Source organism: Camponotus floridanus, unplaced genomic scaffold, assembly GCF_003227725.1.
Source record: "Camponotus floridanus strain SB8 unplaced genomic scaffold, Cflo_v7.5 scaffold34, whole genome shotgun sequence".
In the NCBI taxonomy this organism is placed as follows: domain Eukaryota; kingdom Metazoa; phylum Arthropoda; class Insecta; order Hymenoptera; family Formicidae; genus Camponotus; species Camponotus floridanus.
The window spans coordinates 1,721,682-1,740,170 of record NW_020229481.1 but is presented as its reverse complement, the minus strand read 5'-3'; the positions used below and the strand labels follow the sequence as shown (position 1 = coordinate 1,740,170).

Sequence of the window (18,489 nt, the reverse complement as noted above, 5' to 3'; positions counted from 1 at the left end):
ACCAGTAATTTTCACTACTGCCAACTGCCCCGGTTTTACTGCCAGTAAATATAACTATTTTCAAACATAGCTTGACTGTGTTGCTCACTTGGCTTCAGACGGGGACTTTTTCACTAGTTTTCGTGCTAGCATCCTTTCAGTAATGACAAATAAATATGGAGCAAGCAATTATTACAACAGTGGAACGTAGAAAAAATGCAATTGCATTATTTCTACTTATAAATTACGACAAATTTTTCATTTCCTTTATTTGTGCTTATCATCGACATATACACTGGACTGAGCATTGCGATAGACAGGCGAGCGCCCGCTGTAGAGAGAGAGATACTACATAGGAGGCCTATATCTGTCTCTTTTGCTAGTATCTCATTGGTAACTTTGGTTCCCGCCCATCGAGGTGGGAAACAAAATTACCAATAAGATACTAGCAAAAGAGACAGACATAGGCCTCCCTAGTGTCCCTAGAATACAGAGTCTGAACAAGCCCCTCAAAATGGCGTCAATGTGTGATGTGAGTATACAGGGTGTCAATTAAGTCCCGGGACGGCTGAATATTTTCTCATGTAAGGTATTTTTGAAAAAGGTCAAGGTCATTTCTGAAGTAATTTTCAACGAGGAATTCAACGGTGACCTTCAATTTGACCTTGAGCTTGACCTTCAAGGTTATTTGAAGGTCAAAGTGTTTTTTTTAAATAGGAACCCCTATTTTTGATTGTATATTCTTATAGCTGACCTCGAGAGCTTTCCAAAACACTATAATAAAATATTTTTCCCTCAAGCATTTATCGAGTTATGATGCTTCAAATCATTTCTTAATTTTACATAAACCGTAAAATATCTTGTAAAATATTCACTTTTCGATTATTTTACCTTAATACTTTTATGTACAAAATAATGAGAGGAATCAATTGGTTTAAAGAAAACATACAGTTGTTTTTAAGAAAAAATATGGAATTGTTAATTGCAAATTACATATTTTTTCTTAAAAACAACTATATGTTTTCTTTACGCCAATTGATTCCTCTCATTATTTTGTACATAAAAGTATTAAGGTAAAATAATCGAAAAGTGAATATTTTACAAGATATTTTACGGTTTATGTAAAATTAAGAAATGATTTGAAGCATCATAACTCGATAAATGCTTGAGGGAAAAATATTTTATTATAGTGTTTTGGAAAGCTCTCGAGGTCAGCTATAAGAATATACAATCAAAAATAGGGGTTCCTATTTAAAAAAAACACTTTGACCTTCAAATAACCTTGAAGGTCAAGCTCAAGGTCAAATTGAAGGTCACCGTTGAATTCCTCGTTGAAAATTACTTCAGAAATGACCTTGACCTTTTTCAAAAATACCTTACATGAGAAAATATTCAGCCGTCCCGGGACTTAATTGACACCCTGTATAATGAAAGAGAGTTTCTTATAGAAGAATTAAAGATACATAAAGAGAAAAAGTAAGTAATGAATAACATAAATAATAACACATAATAATATATAGTATATATAATACTATATATAGTATACTATATATACTATATATATACTATATATATATAATATATATATATATATACTATATATATATACTATATATATATAATACTATATAATACTATATATAGTAATAATATATAGTAATGAATAACATAAATAATAACACATAATAATATATAATGTATAGCATATCAAATATTATAACATATAATTATTAATACATATAATACATATAAATTATTTTATCTCTAACTTCTAAATAATGTTAATAAAATATACATTTAATTTTAATTATAGGCGAAATCATGCTCATCATCCTTATTGTTGTGTCACCAAGTGTTCCAATTCCTCCTTAATATTATGTAATATTTTGTTATATCTATTTGTTTTGCTATGTATATGATCAAATTTTACACTTAGAATAAATAAAATATGAAATAAATCTTGTTCTTCAATGTTTTACCTTTATTCTAGGATGTTTTAATTTTACTTTTCATTATTTTATTTATATATATTACTTTATTTATATTAATGATGTTTTATTGTTCTTTGAATATATGTGCGTTCCCGCTGCATTTTGATTCGTTCCGCCATTTTGAGGGGCTTGCGAGCTGAATCAATGAAAAGATGTCTATGGCCGGTATTCATAGTCCGATCTTATATTTAAGATCGTCTTAAGTCTGGTCCGAGGTTGACTTGAGACCTCAATCAACCAATCAAATAGCTGCGTAGCATTTCAAGCTCGAACTTAAGACGATCTCAAATATAAGATCGGACTATGAATACCGGCTTATGAACTGTCCAGACTCTGTATTCTAGGGACACTAGGCCTCCCATGTAGTATCTCTCTCTCTACAGCGGGCGCTCGCCTGTCTATCGCAATGTTCAGTCCAGTGTACATGTCGATGATGCTCATCACAGACATAGTAAGTATAGACCGAGCATTCATTCTATAAGCGTTAAGGTGCCTTTACATGGGAGCGTTTTAGCGTCGAGCGTTAAAGCGTCAAAAAGTGTGACATGCGCAGTGTGCCTAGTGATTTGTTGAAACGCTGGAGCAGTCAGTAAATCATCTAAATTGCGGAATATTATCAAATATTATCATTATTATCAATATTATCAATATTATCATTATTATCAAATATTATCAATAAAATGTCAGTTAATTATCGTTATCATCAATGGTTATTAGAATGCAGCAGCATTATTAATCATGAATATAAGAAACAAAAAAAAGTTACGTGCACACTCCACACGTTATATCCTATACAAAGAATACATTGTAATAAATAATATTCATGTTGTATTTAGAAAACATATATTTATGCCAATTATTCCTTCTGTTTGGTTATGTTGTAATACGCTACTAATCGCGCAATTCTATAATATATATTGTATAATGATATCTATTATATCTATTATATCTATTATATTTATTATATATTATATATATTAATACATTTTCTATTAAGAATATACAATCTACTTACCTCTACCGTATTTATTAAAATTTTGTTACTAGACATTGTTTTAGCGGTTTTAGCGTCAAGATGCTGGAATCTGCCTGTTCAGAATTATGCGCAAGGGTGCTGCGCACGTGTTTTTGACGCTCGACGCTTGACGCTAAACGCTTCCATCTAAAGACGCCTTTAAGCATACGAAAAGAAAGACAAAAGATGTAAGATGAGTTTCTTTCTCTTTTTAATGCCGAAGAAGTGGGGAGCACTTTTCCTCATCGGGTGGCACCCGATTAACCACGTCGCCAATTGGCCAATTCAAAATAGGACTCTCTGATTGATTAATCGTTGCTGGTTACCCTAGGCACAGGTCGATATAATTGGCTGTGGTCAATCGCAACGTGGTCAAACGGGACGCTCCCTTCCTCATCTCTTCGCCCCTCCATGACGAACCGGCGCGAGAAGATGTGGAGAAGTGCTCCCCACTTATCCGGCATTGAAAAGAGAAAGAAACTCATCTTACAACTTTGTCTTTCTTTTCGTATGCTTAACGCTTATACAATGGATGCTCGATCTATACTTACTATGTCTATGGTGCTCATATTCCCCTCCATCTTTACATAACCTAATAGCTTTCTGATTGGCTCTCACAATGAGCTAACACAGAATGGCTGCGTTCAGCAAGTCTCAACTAATTGCAACACGTTACAACAACCGTTGAGTGAGCGGTTGCCAATTGTTAAACGGTTCTGTTATTTTAGGTTATCTGTTATTTTAGGTTATATCACTTACATCTTGCAATCATTGCAATATATTGAGCGTAGGTAGCGAACTTGAAATGCGCTGAAAAAAATGGCGTCCGCTCAGTAAACACGTTGAGCATCGGGTTTTGATCACAGCGCGTTCAGCAGCTTTTTAGTCAACCGTTGTACAACCGTTGCGCTTGCTGAACGCAGCCAATTAGACAAGAAAAATAGCACCTGTTCTATCATCGAAATCCAGCAGATCAGGGCCTCCGCACTAGATGTTCCGTATCGCATTACGTTACGTTAAGTATAGATCATAAATTTAACTCCGTACGTAAACTTAAACTTCAGTCAACGCACAGAAAAAATCGTAACATAAAGACATATCTTTACGTAACGTAATGCGATACGAAACACCTTGTGCGGAGGCCCTTACAATCTATACTTAACGTAACGTAATGCGATACGGAACACCTTGTGCGGAGGCCCTCAGTCAGTAAAGTAACTAACACAGACAGATTTCCAGCCTAGTAAACAGCAAGATTGCCATCACTGGTGCACGCAAGCAATCCAGCAGATAAAATAGCACCGTGTGCCACTGGCTTAAGTCGCAAGTCGTAAATCATGAGAATTGACCAACCATAGTCGATTATTTCAAAAATAATCAACCATAATTGGCCAATTTACCTACAACCATATATATAGGTTACGTTCTAAAACGCAAGTAACCGAGGAAAATTTTACTCGATGGCTGATTTGAACCAATCGGAAATGCTTAAAAGAGTTTCGGAACGGCTAGCGAGTAAAATTTTCCTCGGAGAGTACGTTTTGGAACGTACCCATAGTACTTCTATATTGCCAGTTCAAGTAGAAGGAATGAACAAAAACATTACGGTGCAGACGATACCTTCTCTCTCGCACAGTTAGTCTGTTTTAGCACTTTTGCGCATGCGTCAAATATATACAGGGTGACCCATTTTAACTTAGGCAGCCAAATAACTCGAAAAATAAGCACTACGAAAAAATGGTTACAATCAAAATTTCGTCATTTCGAGGGGGACGTACAATGACGTTAAAATCAGCCCCCCCACCCCTCCCCCTGGGCGGTGAGGGGAGGCAAGTTTGAAATCTTAAATGGAACCCCCTATTTTTCATTGCATATTCTTGTAGCTTATCTCGAGAGCTTTCCAAAACACTATAATTAAGTACCTTTTTATTAAGTACTTTTTGAGTTATAAGGCTTGAAATAATTTCTTAATTTTACATAAACCATAAAATATCTAGTAAACCATTCATTTTTCGATTATCTTACCTTCATACTTTTATGTACAAAATAATGAGAGGAATCAATTGGTGTAAAGAAAACACATAGTTGTTTCTAAGAAAAAATATGTAATTTGCAATTAACAATTCCATATTTTTTCTTAAAAACAACTGTATGTTTTCTTTACACCAATTGATTCCTCTCATTATTTTGTACATAAAAGTATGAAGGTAAGATAATCGAAAAATGAATGGTTTACTAGATATTTTATGGTTTATGTAAAATTAAGAAATTATTTTAAGCCTTATAACTCAAAAAGTACTTAATAAAAAGGTACTTAATTATAGTGTTTTGGAAAGTTCTCGAGATAAGCTACAAGAATATGCAATGAAAAATAGGGGGTTCCATTTAAGATTTCAAACTTGCCCCCCCTCACCGCCCAGAAGGAGGGATGGGGGGCTGATTTTAACGTCATTGTACGTCCCCCTCGAAATGACGAAATTTTGATTCTAACCATTTTTTCGTAGTGTGCTTATTTTTCGAGTTATTTGGCTGCCTAAGTTAAAATGGGTCACCCTGTATATATATATACACCATATATATACTATATATATATTAAGCATGTGTTAAAACAGATTAACTGTGCGAGAGAGAAGGTATCGTCTGCACCGTAATGTTTTCGCTCTTTCCTCTTACTGAGCTGGCAATATAGGAGTACTATGTATATGCTGGATAGGTCCTAAAGGTCATTCTACAATAGCATAATTGTAAGGCGTAAGACTCAAGAAATTGACCAATCACAGTCAAGCATCTAAAGAATACTCGACTATGATTGGTCAATTTCTTGAGTTACAGCTTTAATTTATTAATCCTACTGTCATTGTAGACGACGCTTTACTGTTATGGCTGGGTTCGCTTTGTACGCTTACGCGCTGTGAGCATCATTCTGTCTTTATTGCACATCGAATGGAAAGTGTGTGCGACCGGGGATTGCACGATTAGACACAGTACGATTAAACATAGCCAATCGACCGATGCCTAGGGTAACCAGCACGATCAACCACGATTAGCCAATCAAAGCCAGTTGTGTCTAATTGTACTGTGTCTAATCGGAGGTGTCTCTGTGCGACCAGCTTAAAGGCCTTTGCACGTACAAAAATTTTAGTCGTAACCGTAAGGTTGTAAGAAAACTGACCAATCACAGTTGATTATTCTTTCATCGCAGAAAGAATATTCGACTATGATTTGTCAGTTTTCTTATGACCTTACGGTTACGATTAAAATGTTTGTACGTCAAAGGCCTTTACGCTTTATAATCTTATGCTACAGCCATTGTAGAATGACCTTTAAGCGGCGTCTACAATGAGATTTTAAGGAGACCTAAGACGTAAAGCATCGTCTACAATAAGTGGAGTAAGCTTGGCGTAAGAAGTAAGAGTAGGAGTAACGTTTTCGGCATAAGCTGTTTACGCTGACTCAATCTACAATACAGTGAAGTAATGCTATAGTTTATGACGTTGCCATCCCGACAGTCAAACGTTAAACAATTATTAATAAAGCAATTACAATAGCAAAACACATTTGCAATTAACGACGTTTTCGAGCGATCTTCCATTTTCATGTTCTAACCTTCCTGGGTTTTCTTCCTGCTCTTCTCTTTTGATCGAGTGTAAGCGTAAGAATAAGAGTAGGCGTAAGAAATAAAAATAATTCATTTTGCTTACGCCCTTAAGGCTATAGCACACACTTTCCATAAGACATGACAGTAAGGTTTCGACCAATCGCGTTGCTCAATTTGGTCGTCCGTAACCAAATTGAGCAACGTGAATGGTCGAAACCTTATTGTTATGTCTTATGGAAAGTGTGTGCTATAGCCTTTACTCCAGCTCTCTTAAACCGGAAATAGCTCTTTTACTTCTACTCTTACTTTTTACGCCACGCTTATTCCACCTATTGTAGACGACGCTTAAGACTTAAGATTGAAGAAATTGATCAATCACAGCCAAGTATTAAGAGAATATTTGATTGTGATTGGTCAATTTCTTAAATCTTACGCCTTAAGTTTCCTTAAAATCTCATTGTAGACATCGCATTATGGAAAGTATGTGCTATAGCCTTTACGGCTTTCGCACATGAATTGCCATAACCATAAACGTAAAACGTAAACGTAAGCTGAAGAACCAATCAGAATATTACTTTAGCTTTATGTATCCTAGAAGACGATAGAAATGATGATAAAGCTGGCCGTAAGCAGAAGTAATTAGGATTTCAACCAGCTTACTTTTACGTTTATGGTTATGGCAATTCATGTGCGAAAGCCTTTATTGCTTACGTATTTTTGTGTGCCCTAAACCTTATGACGTTATAAAATATGTCATGTTAGCAGAAAATCATATTCCATGTCAGCTTATTTGGCGCATGCGCTAGTTTTGTACATAAAAATTGGGTAAATTTAGGGTGCTTTCCAGCAAGTAACACAGGCGACACTGTGTCGCTACAGTGTCGATACAGATGCTTTCCAACTACGACACAAGTCGACACAATCGTACACAGCAAAAATGCTGTGTTCGCCTGTGTCGTCGTTTTGTAGCACCCCAGTGAGTGCCAACATAACATTTCATATTTGGTATCATTAATTTTTTTAAGAATGGTATTGCGTGATATTGCGTGATAGAAGATAACCAAACTTTTATATTCGCTAAAAAGACGACTTAAAGACATCTAGACGTCTTTAAGATGACATAATGTTGTGTGGGAACGTTCTGAAAATTTAGACCTAGTGACAACTATTAAAAGTGACTGCCCTGCACTCTAGTGGCAAAATAAGAAAGCTAAAATCGTTCCAGCTACAAGTCGACACTGTGTAACACTGGGTCTGTTCTTTTCAGCTGTACTACTGCACTAGTGCAATAAGTTAGAAAGAGACAAACATACTTTCTTTCACTCTAACTAATTGCACTAGTGTAGCAGTGCAGCTGAAAAGAACAGACCCACTGTGTCACACAGTTGGTGCTTTCCATTTAGCGACATAAGTCGACACAAGCGTCATTCTATCTTTTTTCAATGAATAACAATAAACAAAGATAGAATGACACTTGTGTCGACTTGTGTTGCTAAATGGAAAGCACCCAGTGTATCACTGTGTTACCATAGCTAGAGAACCTCTAGGAGAGAGAATGGACAACTGATCATGTGACATGTAATCAAGCTTTTTCATGATTGGCTGGTAGAAAATGTATCAATTTTAGCTATTGCGACGCCAATGCAAAATATCATGACACAAATAGGTTATATTAACTGTGTGTGTGTCATCATATTGTGCATTGGCGTCGCAATAGCTAAAATTGATACATTTTCTGCCAGCCAATCATGAAAAAGCTTGATCAGTTGTCCATTCTCTCTCCTAGAGGTTCTCTAACCATAGCTGGAAAGCACCCTTAGTATATAGGAGTTCGCAGTTTAGTGTTTAGTCTGTGGCCCCTCTCAGACCCTCTCTAATACTAAGCATAATAATCTCTTTCCAGTTTATATTTTATATATAGTTCAGTGAAAAAGCTCGCAAGAAAAAAAGAAAATTGAGAAATATGGAAAGATCTTTGAAAACGCAAAAAACTAAAGAGAAAAAGAAATCACGACCTTCGTCATCTTTCGCCAATTATGTAGAAATGTCAACCGATGAAGATGTAGGCAAAGATTTTGACACTCTCATAAATGCACCACTTTCAAAAAATGGACATTTCGTTTTCAAATCCGAAAAAGCGTGGTCTGTCGACTCATCACAATACTCGGAATTTTTTACCTTAAACTTGAAAACATTATCAGTCACGATCGATTGTATTCCATTCAATGAATATATTAACGTAAATAACAGGTATTTCATAGTAAGTACTTATATATAGGTAAGTATATATAGATAAGTTTATCACTAATTCAATACTGTATACAGTATTGAATTTCTCATAGGTATAAACAAAATATATATGTACAGTTCAACTATGAAAATAATTCTTATTATTTTCCAGCAGTTTTATCTTTTAGATAAATTATGGATTTATGATTGTTAATAAATCTGATCTTGTAATGATTTTATCATACTATTTTCTTATTTTCTCAATACTTGTAAATTTTTTGTCATCTAAGGTATATTCCATTGATCAAAACAGACAATCTGAAGATGTTATATCCAATGAATATGTCAAGTAGGTCAAAAGAATCCAGCCAAATTCCAATAATATACTTAGTCAATTTTACCACACAAAATCAAGTAAGATAGGATATAATTTATCATGAATTACTATGAACTGTAACTTGACAAAATAGTAATTACAGTTGCTATGATTGTTGATTACTTTATTTGAGTTAGAAGAAAACCTTTAAAAATCCTTGCCTTTTAGTTAAATTTTTACATATAATTATTGATATTACCCAATATTGTGCAAAAGTGATCAAGCATATTTTTAGAATTTTACTGGTCAAGAGTAAAAAAATGGCTTGATGAATTCATGGCAAGTAAAAACTAAACTTATTAATTCAAAATCTATTTACCTGAAAGTGAAAGTAAATGTGAAAGTAGAAATAAATGCTAGAAAATGATTGAAATTATTTGATTAAATTTGATAAATGCATAAATTGTACATATTTATTTTGTTAATAAACATTAAATTTAAAAAAAATGTTTATTTATACATTTAATATCTGCTCTTAATTTTCTCAGTTAAACGAATAATTACATATACATGATCACTTTTAGAATGATCAATTGACAAATATCAATAATGATGCTGAGAAAAGAAAGCTTGTTTACAATACAACTTTTTCTCCGAACATATCGAGTTCATTGAATATCATATTTTCAAAAAGTGAGATGGATGAGAATACAAAGACTGATCAGTCGAGAAATTTAAAGTCTATAGAAAATACGAAATTTGTATCAGAAGATAATATCAATAATTTAGAAAAAGAGATAGAATTTTTATTATCCTTAAAAGAACCAATCCAGAATAATCCAACGATTTCGCAACTTATTTCTACATCTCATAATGGTAAAATTTCAAATTAAATATAAGTGACATTCCTTGTCCTCCCTCCACACCTTCCTCCCTGTATTTATATTAGAATTGGTTTTTAATTCATATTTGTAAAATTATATAAAATATTTAATTTTTTAATTGCAGATTCCAAAATAAAACCACAAAGTGCTCCAATTAAACCAACTGATTTAGAAAAATGGCTAGATACTGTTTTAAATGATTAATTTTTTCTATATTGTGTTGAAATATAAAAATAAACTAAAATAAGAAAAAAGAGTAAAAAATAAAAATAAATTAAAACTAGGAAAAGAAAATATATTTGACACAAAATATGAAATATGATTTCTTATATTATATATATATATGTTTATATTAAATGCATCTTCTTAAAAAATGACTTATTACCTCCTTAGCCTCATAACTTTTTATAATATATAAAAATTAATCTTTGAATTTTTTGGTAAGAAATGCATGCATGTACTCATACACTACAAGCATAATGGCACCACCTGGACCTAATCTTAATACTTTTGGTACTAAGCCTTTGTATAAGGCTATGAAACTAGAAATATATTATACATATATATATATATATATATATATATATATATATATATATATATGAGAATAACACTGAAATGTAAACAATTTTAGCAATAAATAAATTACATGCATAAATAAATACCCTTCTCTCTTGTAAATAATGTACATGGTATTCAATGTTCCTTTATACTGTATGTCATTTTGTGATCCCTGAATGCGACTCTTGGCAACATCAAATGGTATATTTAGGCAAGAAGCAATAGTGCCTGATACAAATCCTATAATAATCTAAAATAATTTTCATATATATAACATATTGCATATAAAAAACAGATGCATATATTTATTTTGTGATTACTTTAGTCAAAAATTCCAACCAAGGAGATTCTTTTTTAACTGGTACATATCCTTTAACAGAATGATAAAAACTAAAATAAAATGAATTAAACACTGCATTTCTCATTATGGTGGCTGAAAGCCCTTTGTTCAGACCATTTAAACCAAAACCATATTTTGAAACTATTTCTTTTGTCACTGCAAAAGTTGATGGACTTTCTTTGATATGCTTTCGATTAGATTGTAGTTTTACTTTGATCACCTCAAAAGGATTAACTAATATAGCTTCTGTAACACCAGCAAGGAAACCAGCACACGAAAATGTCTATAATGATGTAAATTTGTTTGTCTTACAAATAATTATAGAAATTTTATATATTAATAACTGTAATTAAGATAATTACCAATGGAGTAGGTGCATTGGCACCAAATAAGAAAAATTGTTGATATTGCTCAAATGTAAAGAACTAAAAAAAATTGTAATTTTTATAAACATAAAAAAATCTGAAAATCAAATAAGCACTTACTTTAACTGCACGTTTAGGAGTTTCTACAATTATCGGGGGTAAAATTCCCTTCCAAAATGCTGATAGTCCTTCAGTCTTATACATTTTGATCATACAATCACAAATTCCTATAATAATAATTTATAATTCCTATAATAATAATAATTATTTTTATAATAATAATAATATAATGTAATAAATAATATATAATAAATATATATAATAAATAATGTACATAAGGTAATAACCATATTAATAATAATAATATAATATAATGTAATAAATAATATATAATAAATATATATAATAAATAATGTACACAAGGTAATAACCGTATTACTTCTTATGTACAGGCAAAAAGGATTAAATCAAATAAATAGTAATAAAATAATAAAAAATCACACACATATATATATATATATATATATATATATATATATATGTGATTTTTTATTACTTTATTACTATTTACTTGATTATACATATATATATATATATATATATCACTCATATATATATATATATATATATATATATATATATACATATATATATATATATATATATATATATCTACCCAACCAAAATATTGCAGCTACATTGCCGCAATATTGCTGCAGTATTCTGTGTTTGCTGGGTATATATATGTATGTGTGTATTTATAAAGTATATAAAGTAAGAGAGAGAATTAGATAGAAAAATACATGATTTAATATAAATATTGTTATATTACACAAGATAAATGTTTAATATAAGTTTAAAGATGTATATATATATATATATATATATATATATATATATACTAATATTACCTGTATAATACAATGGATCCATCTTTGCTGTCTTTACTTGAAGCTGAAAACGTGTTTTAACAAGATCCATTGGATGCATCATGCAAACCTCAATAAAACCTGCTGATCCTCCAGCACATATTTGGATAACAGCTTCTTTTAGAATATTATCTTTGGTGGAATATGCCATTTTCATAATCTCATTAAAAGAATTGATATAAAATATATAAAATAAATAATCAAAATTATTTTCATTAATATAATGTAATGTATAACTTTATATTATGTTAGATATTTGCTTTATACATATATATATATATATATATATATATATATATGAAATAAATACAAACATGTGTATATTGTATTGTATATTTAAAAGTAAATAATGTAACTTAATTTTTTCTATTCTTAGATTGTTGAATTAAAATTATTAATAGTATGATATTCTATGCTATGTAAAAAATAGTGATATTTACAGTTTTTATTTATTGCATTTCAGAGTTCCTTATTTTATATTATTTATCCTTATTATTTTGACAGATCGAATAAAATATATTCTTTTCTTCAGAGGGAGAGAGAGAAAGAGAAATAATTTAGTGAGTTGAATTAGTGCTTGTATGCACACAATTTTGTAAACCTTCTTTTACTTTCACAACTAAAATCTCATCTCGATAAGTGGCATGTGTTCATACTGTTCATATTGTATCCATAAAAAATCTGGAAAATATTTAAACCTAAAACGTTTGCTAAATTAAACTTTATTTTTTAATATAGGAAAGAATTTAATTTTTAATACAATGATTGACTTATTCACATTTTACATAAATTTTTTGTGAATTTTATTTAAAAATATATCCTTAACTAAATTAATCATGATATATAAAATATATATTTTATTATTAGCAGAATTTTATAAGAAGTTACTTTAAAATAATTTGTTACTATTACTGTTACTATTACTGTTAGACAAAAAAATTATGAATCATTATTTTCATGTTATTTTTTTTTTAAATTTTATTATACAAGACTAAGACCAGATTGCATCAACATTATATTTTGAATTTAAGCAAGATTTAAATATGTCTATCTTTATTTTTTTTTAAATAGAGATAGACATATTTCAGACAGACAAGTCTTGTCTAAAGTAAAAATAACATTGATGCAATCAGACCTATAAGTTATGTATAAATATATGCACACACATACATAAATACACACACTCACTTATACACACATTTATATTATATATATATATATATATATATATATATATATATATATATATATGTATATAAAATTTATGTCTTGAAACATTTTTTTTATATTAAAGTATAATAAAACCGATATAATTTCTATTTAATGTGGATATAAAACTATATAATAACCTTTTTAATATCTTTTAATAAAAAAATTTTTTTTTCAATTTATTGCATAAATTTTTTTTAACAATCTCAAAAATAAAACTTGACTAATAATAATATCTAATTTTAAATATATACTCTTATATGCATTAAGTAACATACAACATATTTTACGATAGTATTGCAATCAATTATATTAAACATCTATACATATAATATTGTAAAAGTAATAATGCTTCTATTATATTTACTTACGTTCAGTAAATCAATAGAGGTCGTAATTAACGTGAATGTATAGTTTTCACAACAAATGCGATAAATAAATTAATAAATCTACTAATTTTACTAGTGAACAACTCCTTATAAACTGACAATGTGTTATCTAACTGCATTGCGTAATTAAGTGATTAGACAATAATTTTTCAATTTCTCTGCGACATTCACACAAATATATACAAGTATGTACAACTGCTTTTAACATTCAGATTTTGAACGTGTAAAGACAATTGAAATAGAGAAACCATTATCAAACCAAGCTCATAGGGCAATAATAAAATAAGTTTCCTTTACAGTCTAATTAATCTGCAATCAGTCTGCTATTATGAATTACGTAAAAGTTTCGTGCTAAATATATATGTCTTTCATTCTCACATCAGCACCGCGATCACGTGATGTTGCGCATGTATAGGCACTCATTATTCCTTCAACTATATAGGGTATTCCTAAAAAAAGTGATTATCTTTTTTGCGAAATGATAAAAATTATAAAAAATATCTCTCTCTCTTTAAGACGTGAATATATATGTAAACAAAATATCTATTTTATTAATTTAATTTAGGTTTAATTTAATTATGAATCTGTGAAAAGGAAATTTAAAAAATTAACAAAAAATCATATAAAGCAATTAAATTTTTATAAATATATGTGAATTTGCATAACATTTGGATATATCCGTATAATAGTATAGGTATAACAATTTTTAAAATATCTTTAATTTCACCAAAATAAATAATCATTTTAGGAACACCCTATATACCAACTATTATATATATATAATTCGGAGTATAACTCGTTCTCTTTCTATTCACCTTTGTCCAAAACATAAAACGTCATCGCTCACAGTTCAAAGTATTTCAAAGAAGTTTCACATGCTATCTAGTCCAATGTTGCATGTCATGAATAACCCTCACACATCAGTATGTATCGGACACGTATCATCTGCACAGGCATAAACTTAAACGATTCGAACACTAACTGCCATATAGGCGAATTCTAGGAGCCTAATCAATCATATAGAAGAAGAAACAACTTGAACCGCGTCGTATATACATATACATATATATATGTACAATTCCATTAATTTTATCGTAGTTCGTCATCGTTTGCAATGGATTTCGCGTAATCTCTCTACTAATATCATCTCTTGACATTTTATGTGTTTTTTTCATTTGATTATCTCAATTATTTTCATTGATACTGTTTGTCCAGTGCTAATAAAAATTTGAGAAAAAGGATTTCGATCATCCGTCGTCGTACATACATACAACATAGGTCCAACATGAACGTGCGGCATCGAAAGGTATTTATACAATTTATCAATATATTGTCTACTGAAATTTCTTTATCAAAATTCGTTCGTTGTGCATTACACACAGGTATAATGTTTCATATCGGTGTAATGTTAATTTTGTTAATTATCATAATACGTACGTAATATGTACAGTAGGCGCCAATAATGTCTTAACATATGAAATTGGTCGCATTCGAACTAATAATAACTTAATAATATCTAATCATTCTTAATCCCGAAAGCGACCAATTTCATATATTAAAGCATTATTGGCGCCTACTGTACGTAATATGTACGTACATGAATCGCTATCGGAATTGTTCAAATTTCGAACATGCCTCTTTCTTCGCGTTGATCACATGATCACATGATCGCTTTACATATGAGAAACCTCGTGTTCAGTGCTTGTCATATGTATGTAGTAGATCCGATGCATTCTACACAGAAATAAAGAAAAATATGGGAATGCGTAATCGCACGATTTGACGCGATGCGACGATTTTTTCGTCGATTAGCTTATCGAATAAAAAGAAAAAACAAACGATTTTTTCATGACCCATCTGTCTCCGGCAGATCGTCGCACTAAATACAATACGCTCGTGAGTATAGAAATAGTGGAAGGAATGTTACACGAAGTTAATATTAATTAGAGATATATTTTTTTCATAAAATACATTGTAAATTTCGCTTTAATTAAGTAGAAAAGATTTTCCGAGAAAATTGTGTCAAATGACTTAACAGAAACTATTCTGTTGCATTTGAAGCTATTTTTTATTTGTCGTATAATTTTGTTTTGTATATACAATTTTTATCATTTATAATACACACACGCACACGTGCGCGCATACATACATACATATATATACATACACACATATATACATTTATATACATACAGTTTTTATTATCTTTGTCGTATTTTGAAGGTTTTTGCATTTTTTTGCTCACTTTAATATATTTCTCATTTTGATAATATATTTATATATTTATATTATATTATATATTTATGTAAAAATGTATAATTTATATGATGCATTGAAATTTGTTAATCTAGACTCTCATATAATAATGTTGTTTTTATGCTTCTAGCTAAGAAATGAAAATAAAGAGGAACAAGATAATCAATTGGCATCCTACCAAAAGAAAACCACTAATCAGCTAGGAAGAAAATACTTTACTATGCTAGTGTTGCTTGGCACATTATTCCTAGGTTATATAGCTATAGCAAATGATTTAAAACCTATGAGAATAGGTAGCAAAGCCATCGACACATTAGCATTCTCATTTAATTTACAAAAACCATTCTATGTTGTTGTTATCGATGCTGGATCTACTGGTAGCCGTGTATTAGCTTTCAGTTTTCATGAATCGATTCTCAATGGCAATTTAATATTAGACAATGAGCTATATAGTGAAATAAAACCTGGTTTAAGCTCATTTGCAGATAATCCAAAAGATGCTGCAAGATCTCTGACTATACTTTTGAATAAAGCAAAAACTGTTATTCCGCAATCTGAATGGTCTCGCACGTTATTGACTATGAAAGCCACAGCAGGATTAAGATTGTTACCTGAAGCTAAAGCTAATAACATACTGGAAGAGTGCAGAAAATTGTTTCAAATGTCTGGATTTCAGATTGCAAAAAATTCCATTTCTATAATGGAAGGCACAGATGAGGGAATCTTCTCTTGGTTCACTGTCAATTTCTTGCTTGATCGTTTTAATTCAATTGATTCTCAAACTACTGTGGCTGCATTAGACCTTGGAGGAGGATCAACACAAATCACATTTCAACCAAATAATGATCAAGCAAAACAATTGGAGAAACATGTATATTCCATCAATGTATTAAATCATAACATGAGCCTATATACGCATAGTTACTTAGGCATGGGTTTAATGGCTGCCAGAAAGGCAATATTAACTTATGACATGAATCTGCAGGAAACTGTAGATCCTAAGCTTCCTATAGAGATACATTCTGAGTGCATCAATCCGATCATATCCACTGAATGGTCGTACGGCGGACGTGATTATATTGTGAAAGGTCCGATAAATGGCACATACAAACTAATCAAAACTCAAAACTTCGCTGGTGGAGATGAAAATAAACCAATTGTACGCTTTTCGGAATGTTCAAAAATCATTAAAAAATATGTTAATACTCTGACGGACAAACCAATAGGCTTAAAAGATCATGAAATATATGCATTTTCATACTATTTTGAACGTGCAACAGAAGTAAGATTTCAATGAAATAAAAATATGTAACAATTATAAAAAATAGAAATATTCTCTTAGTTATAAGAATATTAAATAAAACATCAACTTTTATAAGTTATGATAAAATATGAAAAATTTTATATATTATACACACACACACACACTGATTTTTAGGTAGCACTAATAGATCCATTTTTGGGTGGAATTGTACAATTAAATGGATTTTTAAAACAAGCTATGGAAACATGTGACTATCCAAATACAGATCAACCATTCATGTGTTTAGATTTGACATTTATTTATATTTTGTTAAGAGATGGATTTAGTTTGGAACCAACAACTAAATTATATGTAACTATAATAACATTTGTATTATGTTATCATTTTCGTCATTTGAGAATATTTTGAAAGATAACAAAACATTTTTATCTTGCAGCTTTACAAGAAGATCAGTGGTCACGAATTAAGTTGGGCATTAGGAGCCGCATTCAATATTCTCCAAAATGGGCTTTAATTTATGTTTTATTGTTGTAACTGTTAGATAAATTTTATTCCAGATTTTTGTACAAAAGTACAAAATGAAAAAACATGCAATTAAGAAAAAACAGAATATACAAAAACAGTTAATAAGATGTAAAAATTTTGAATTTGACGAAATGTTTGAGGTTTATTGACGTTCACTGCACAATTGCCTAATATTGCAATCATATAATCTATCTTGATAGTATTCCTATGAAAAAAGGTAGTATTTAATATATATTTTTAGGTACATATATACAATATATTTTTATGAAAATGTGTCTTATTACCTGACAAATAGGAGACATCACTTTTATATTGTAAAAGTATTTTTAGCTATTATATATTTAGATATGTAAATATAATGTACATTCAATAATTTTATATTAATCTTTTTCAGTTCTTATATCTTTTCTCTAGTTTAAGATTAAGATTAATCGTAATGTAAATCATATATAAAATTGATTTGCACCATTCAATACAAAAGATGATTCAGTAATTATAGAAAATTGCGAAATTATGAATTTGATGTTTGCAACAGAACTTTTGACTAAAATATAGGGAAAAATCTTTGACATATATCAATATATAAAAACTAATAATTATCACAAATTTAGTACAAATAGAATTAATTAAGATGCTAAT

The 18,489-nt window shown here is 30.2% G+C and overlaps 3 protein-coding genes across 5 annotated transcripts; 2 read left to right on the top strand and 1 right to left on the bottom strand.

Moving 5' to 3' along the window:
• Positions 1–8,365: 8,365 nt before the first annotated feature.
• Positions 8,366–10,335, top strand: LOC105258685. Its single transcript, XM_011270108.3, has 3 exons — positions 8,366–8,843; positions 9,713–10,004; positions 10,137–10,335. The coding sequence occupies exons 1-3, from the start codon at positions 8,547–8,549 to the stop codon at positions 10,214–10,216; spliced, it is 669 nt and encodes a 222-aa protein (XP_011268410.1). The 5' UTR covers positions 8,366–8,546; the 3' UTR covers positions 10,217–10,335.
• A 25-nt stretch (positions 10,336–10,360) lies between these two features.
• On the bottom strand, positions 10,361–14,796 carry LOC105258684 (mitochondrial 2-oxodicarboxylate carrier). Of its 2 annotated transcripts, none has more exons than XM_025410682.1 (8): positions 14,621–14,796; positions 12,648–12,888; positions 12,190–12,367; positions 11,399–11,505; positions 11,276–11,338; positions 10,894–11,196; positions 10,678–10,823; positions 10,361–10,554 (listed from the first exon to the last, which is right to left on the bottom strand). In XM_025410682.1, the coding sequence occupies exons 3-8, from the start codon at positions 12,362–12,364 to the stop codon at positions 10,434–10,436; spliced, it is 915 nt and encodes a 304-aa protein (XP_025266467.1). In that variant the 5' UTR covers positions 12,365–12,367; positions 12,648–12,888; positions 14,621–14,796; the 3' UTR covers positions 10,361–10,433. The 2 variants fall into 2 exon arrangements, with proteins under 2 accessions (XP_025266467.1, XP_025266466.1); XM_025410681.1 differs by lacking the exon at positions 14,621–14,796 and adding an exon at positions 13,788–14,214.
• A 5-nt stretch (positions 14,797–14,801) lies between these two features.
• Positions 14,802–18,166, top strand: LOC105258683 (ectonucleoside triphosphate diphosphohydrolase 5). 2 transcript variants are annotated; one of them, XM_025410680.1, is made up of 4 exons: positions 14,802–15,111; positions 16,192–17,343; positions 17,500–17,676; positions 17,762–18,166. In XM_025410680.1, the coding sequence occupies exons 1-4, from the start codon at positions 15,091–15,093 to the stop codon at positions 17,837–17,839; spliced, it is 1,428 nt and encodes a 475-aa protein (XP_025266465.1). In that variant the 5' UTR covers positions 14,802–15,090; the 3' UTR covers positions 17,840–18,166. The 2 variants fall into 2 exon arrangements, with proteins under 2 accessions (XP_025266465.1, XP_011268404.1); XM_011270102.3 differs by lacking the exon at positions 14,802–15,111 and adding an exon at positions 15,399–15,701.
• The last annotated feature ends 323 nt before the right edge of the window (positions 18,167–18,489 follow it).

Bases quoted from the DNA above. Each gene is read 5' to 3' on its own strand.
- LOC105258685 (XM_011270108.3), top strand. From the start codon at position 8,547: ATGGAAAGATCTTTGAAAACGCAAAAAACTAAAGAGAAAAAGAAATCA. The intron at 8,844-9,712 runs GTAAGTACTTAT...GATCACTTTTAG, and splicing joins TAAATAACAGGTATTTCATA to AATGATCAATTGACAAATAT. The intron at 10,005-10,136 runs GTAAAATTTCAA...TTTTAATTGCAG, and splicing joins TATTTCTACATCTCATAATG to ATTCCAAAATAAAACCACAA.
- LOC105258684 (XM_025410682.1), bottom strand. From the start codon at position 12,364: ATGAAAATGGCATATTCCACCAAAGATAATATTCTAAAAGAAGCTGTT. The intron at 11,506-12,189 runs GTAATATTAGTA...TTATTATTATAG, and splicing joins GGATCCATTGTATTATACAG to GAATTTGTGATTGTATGATC. The intron at 10,824-10,893 runs GTAATCACAAAA...AAATTATTTTAG, and splicing joins GGTTGGAATTTTTGACTAAA to ATTATTATAGGATTTGTATC.
- LOC105258683 (XM_011270102.3), top strand. From the start codon at position 15,654: ATGACCCATCTGTCTCCGGCAGATCGTCGCACTAAATACAATACGCTC. The intron at 17,344-17,499 runs GTAAGATTTCAA...ACTGATTTTTAG, and splicing joins ATTTTGAACGTGCAACAGAA to GTAGCACTAATAGATCCATT. The intron at 17,677-17,761 runs GTAACTATAATA...TTTATCTTGCAG, and splicing joins AACCAACAACTAAATTATAT to CTTTACAAGAAGATCAGTGG.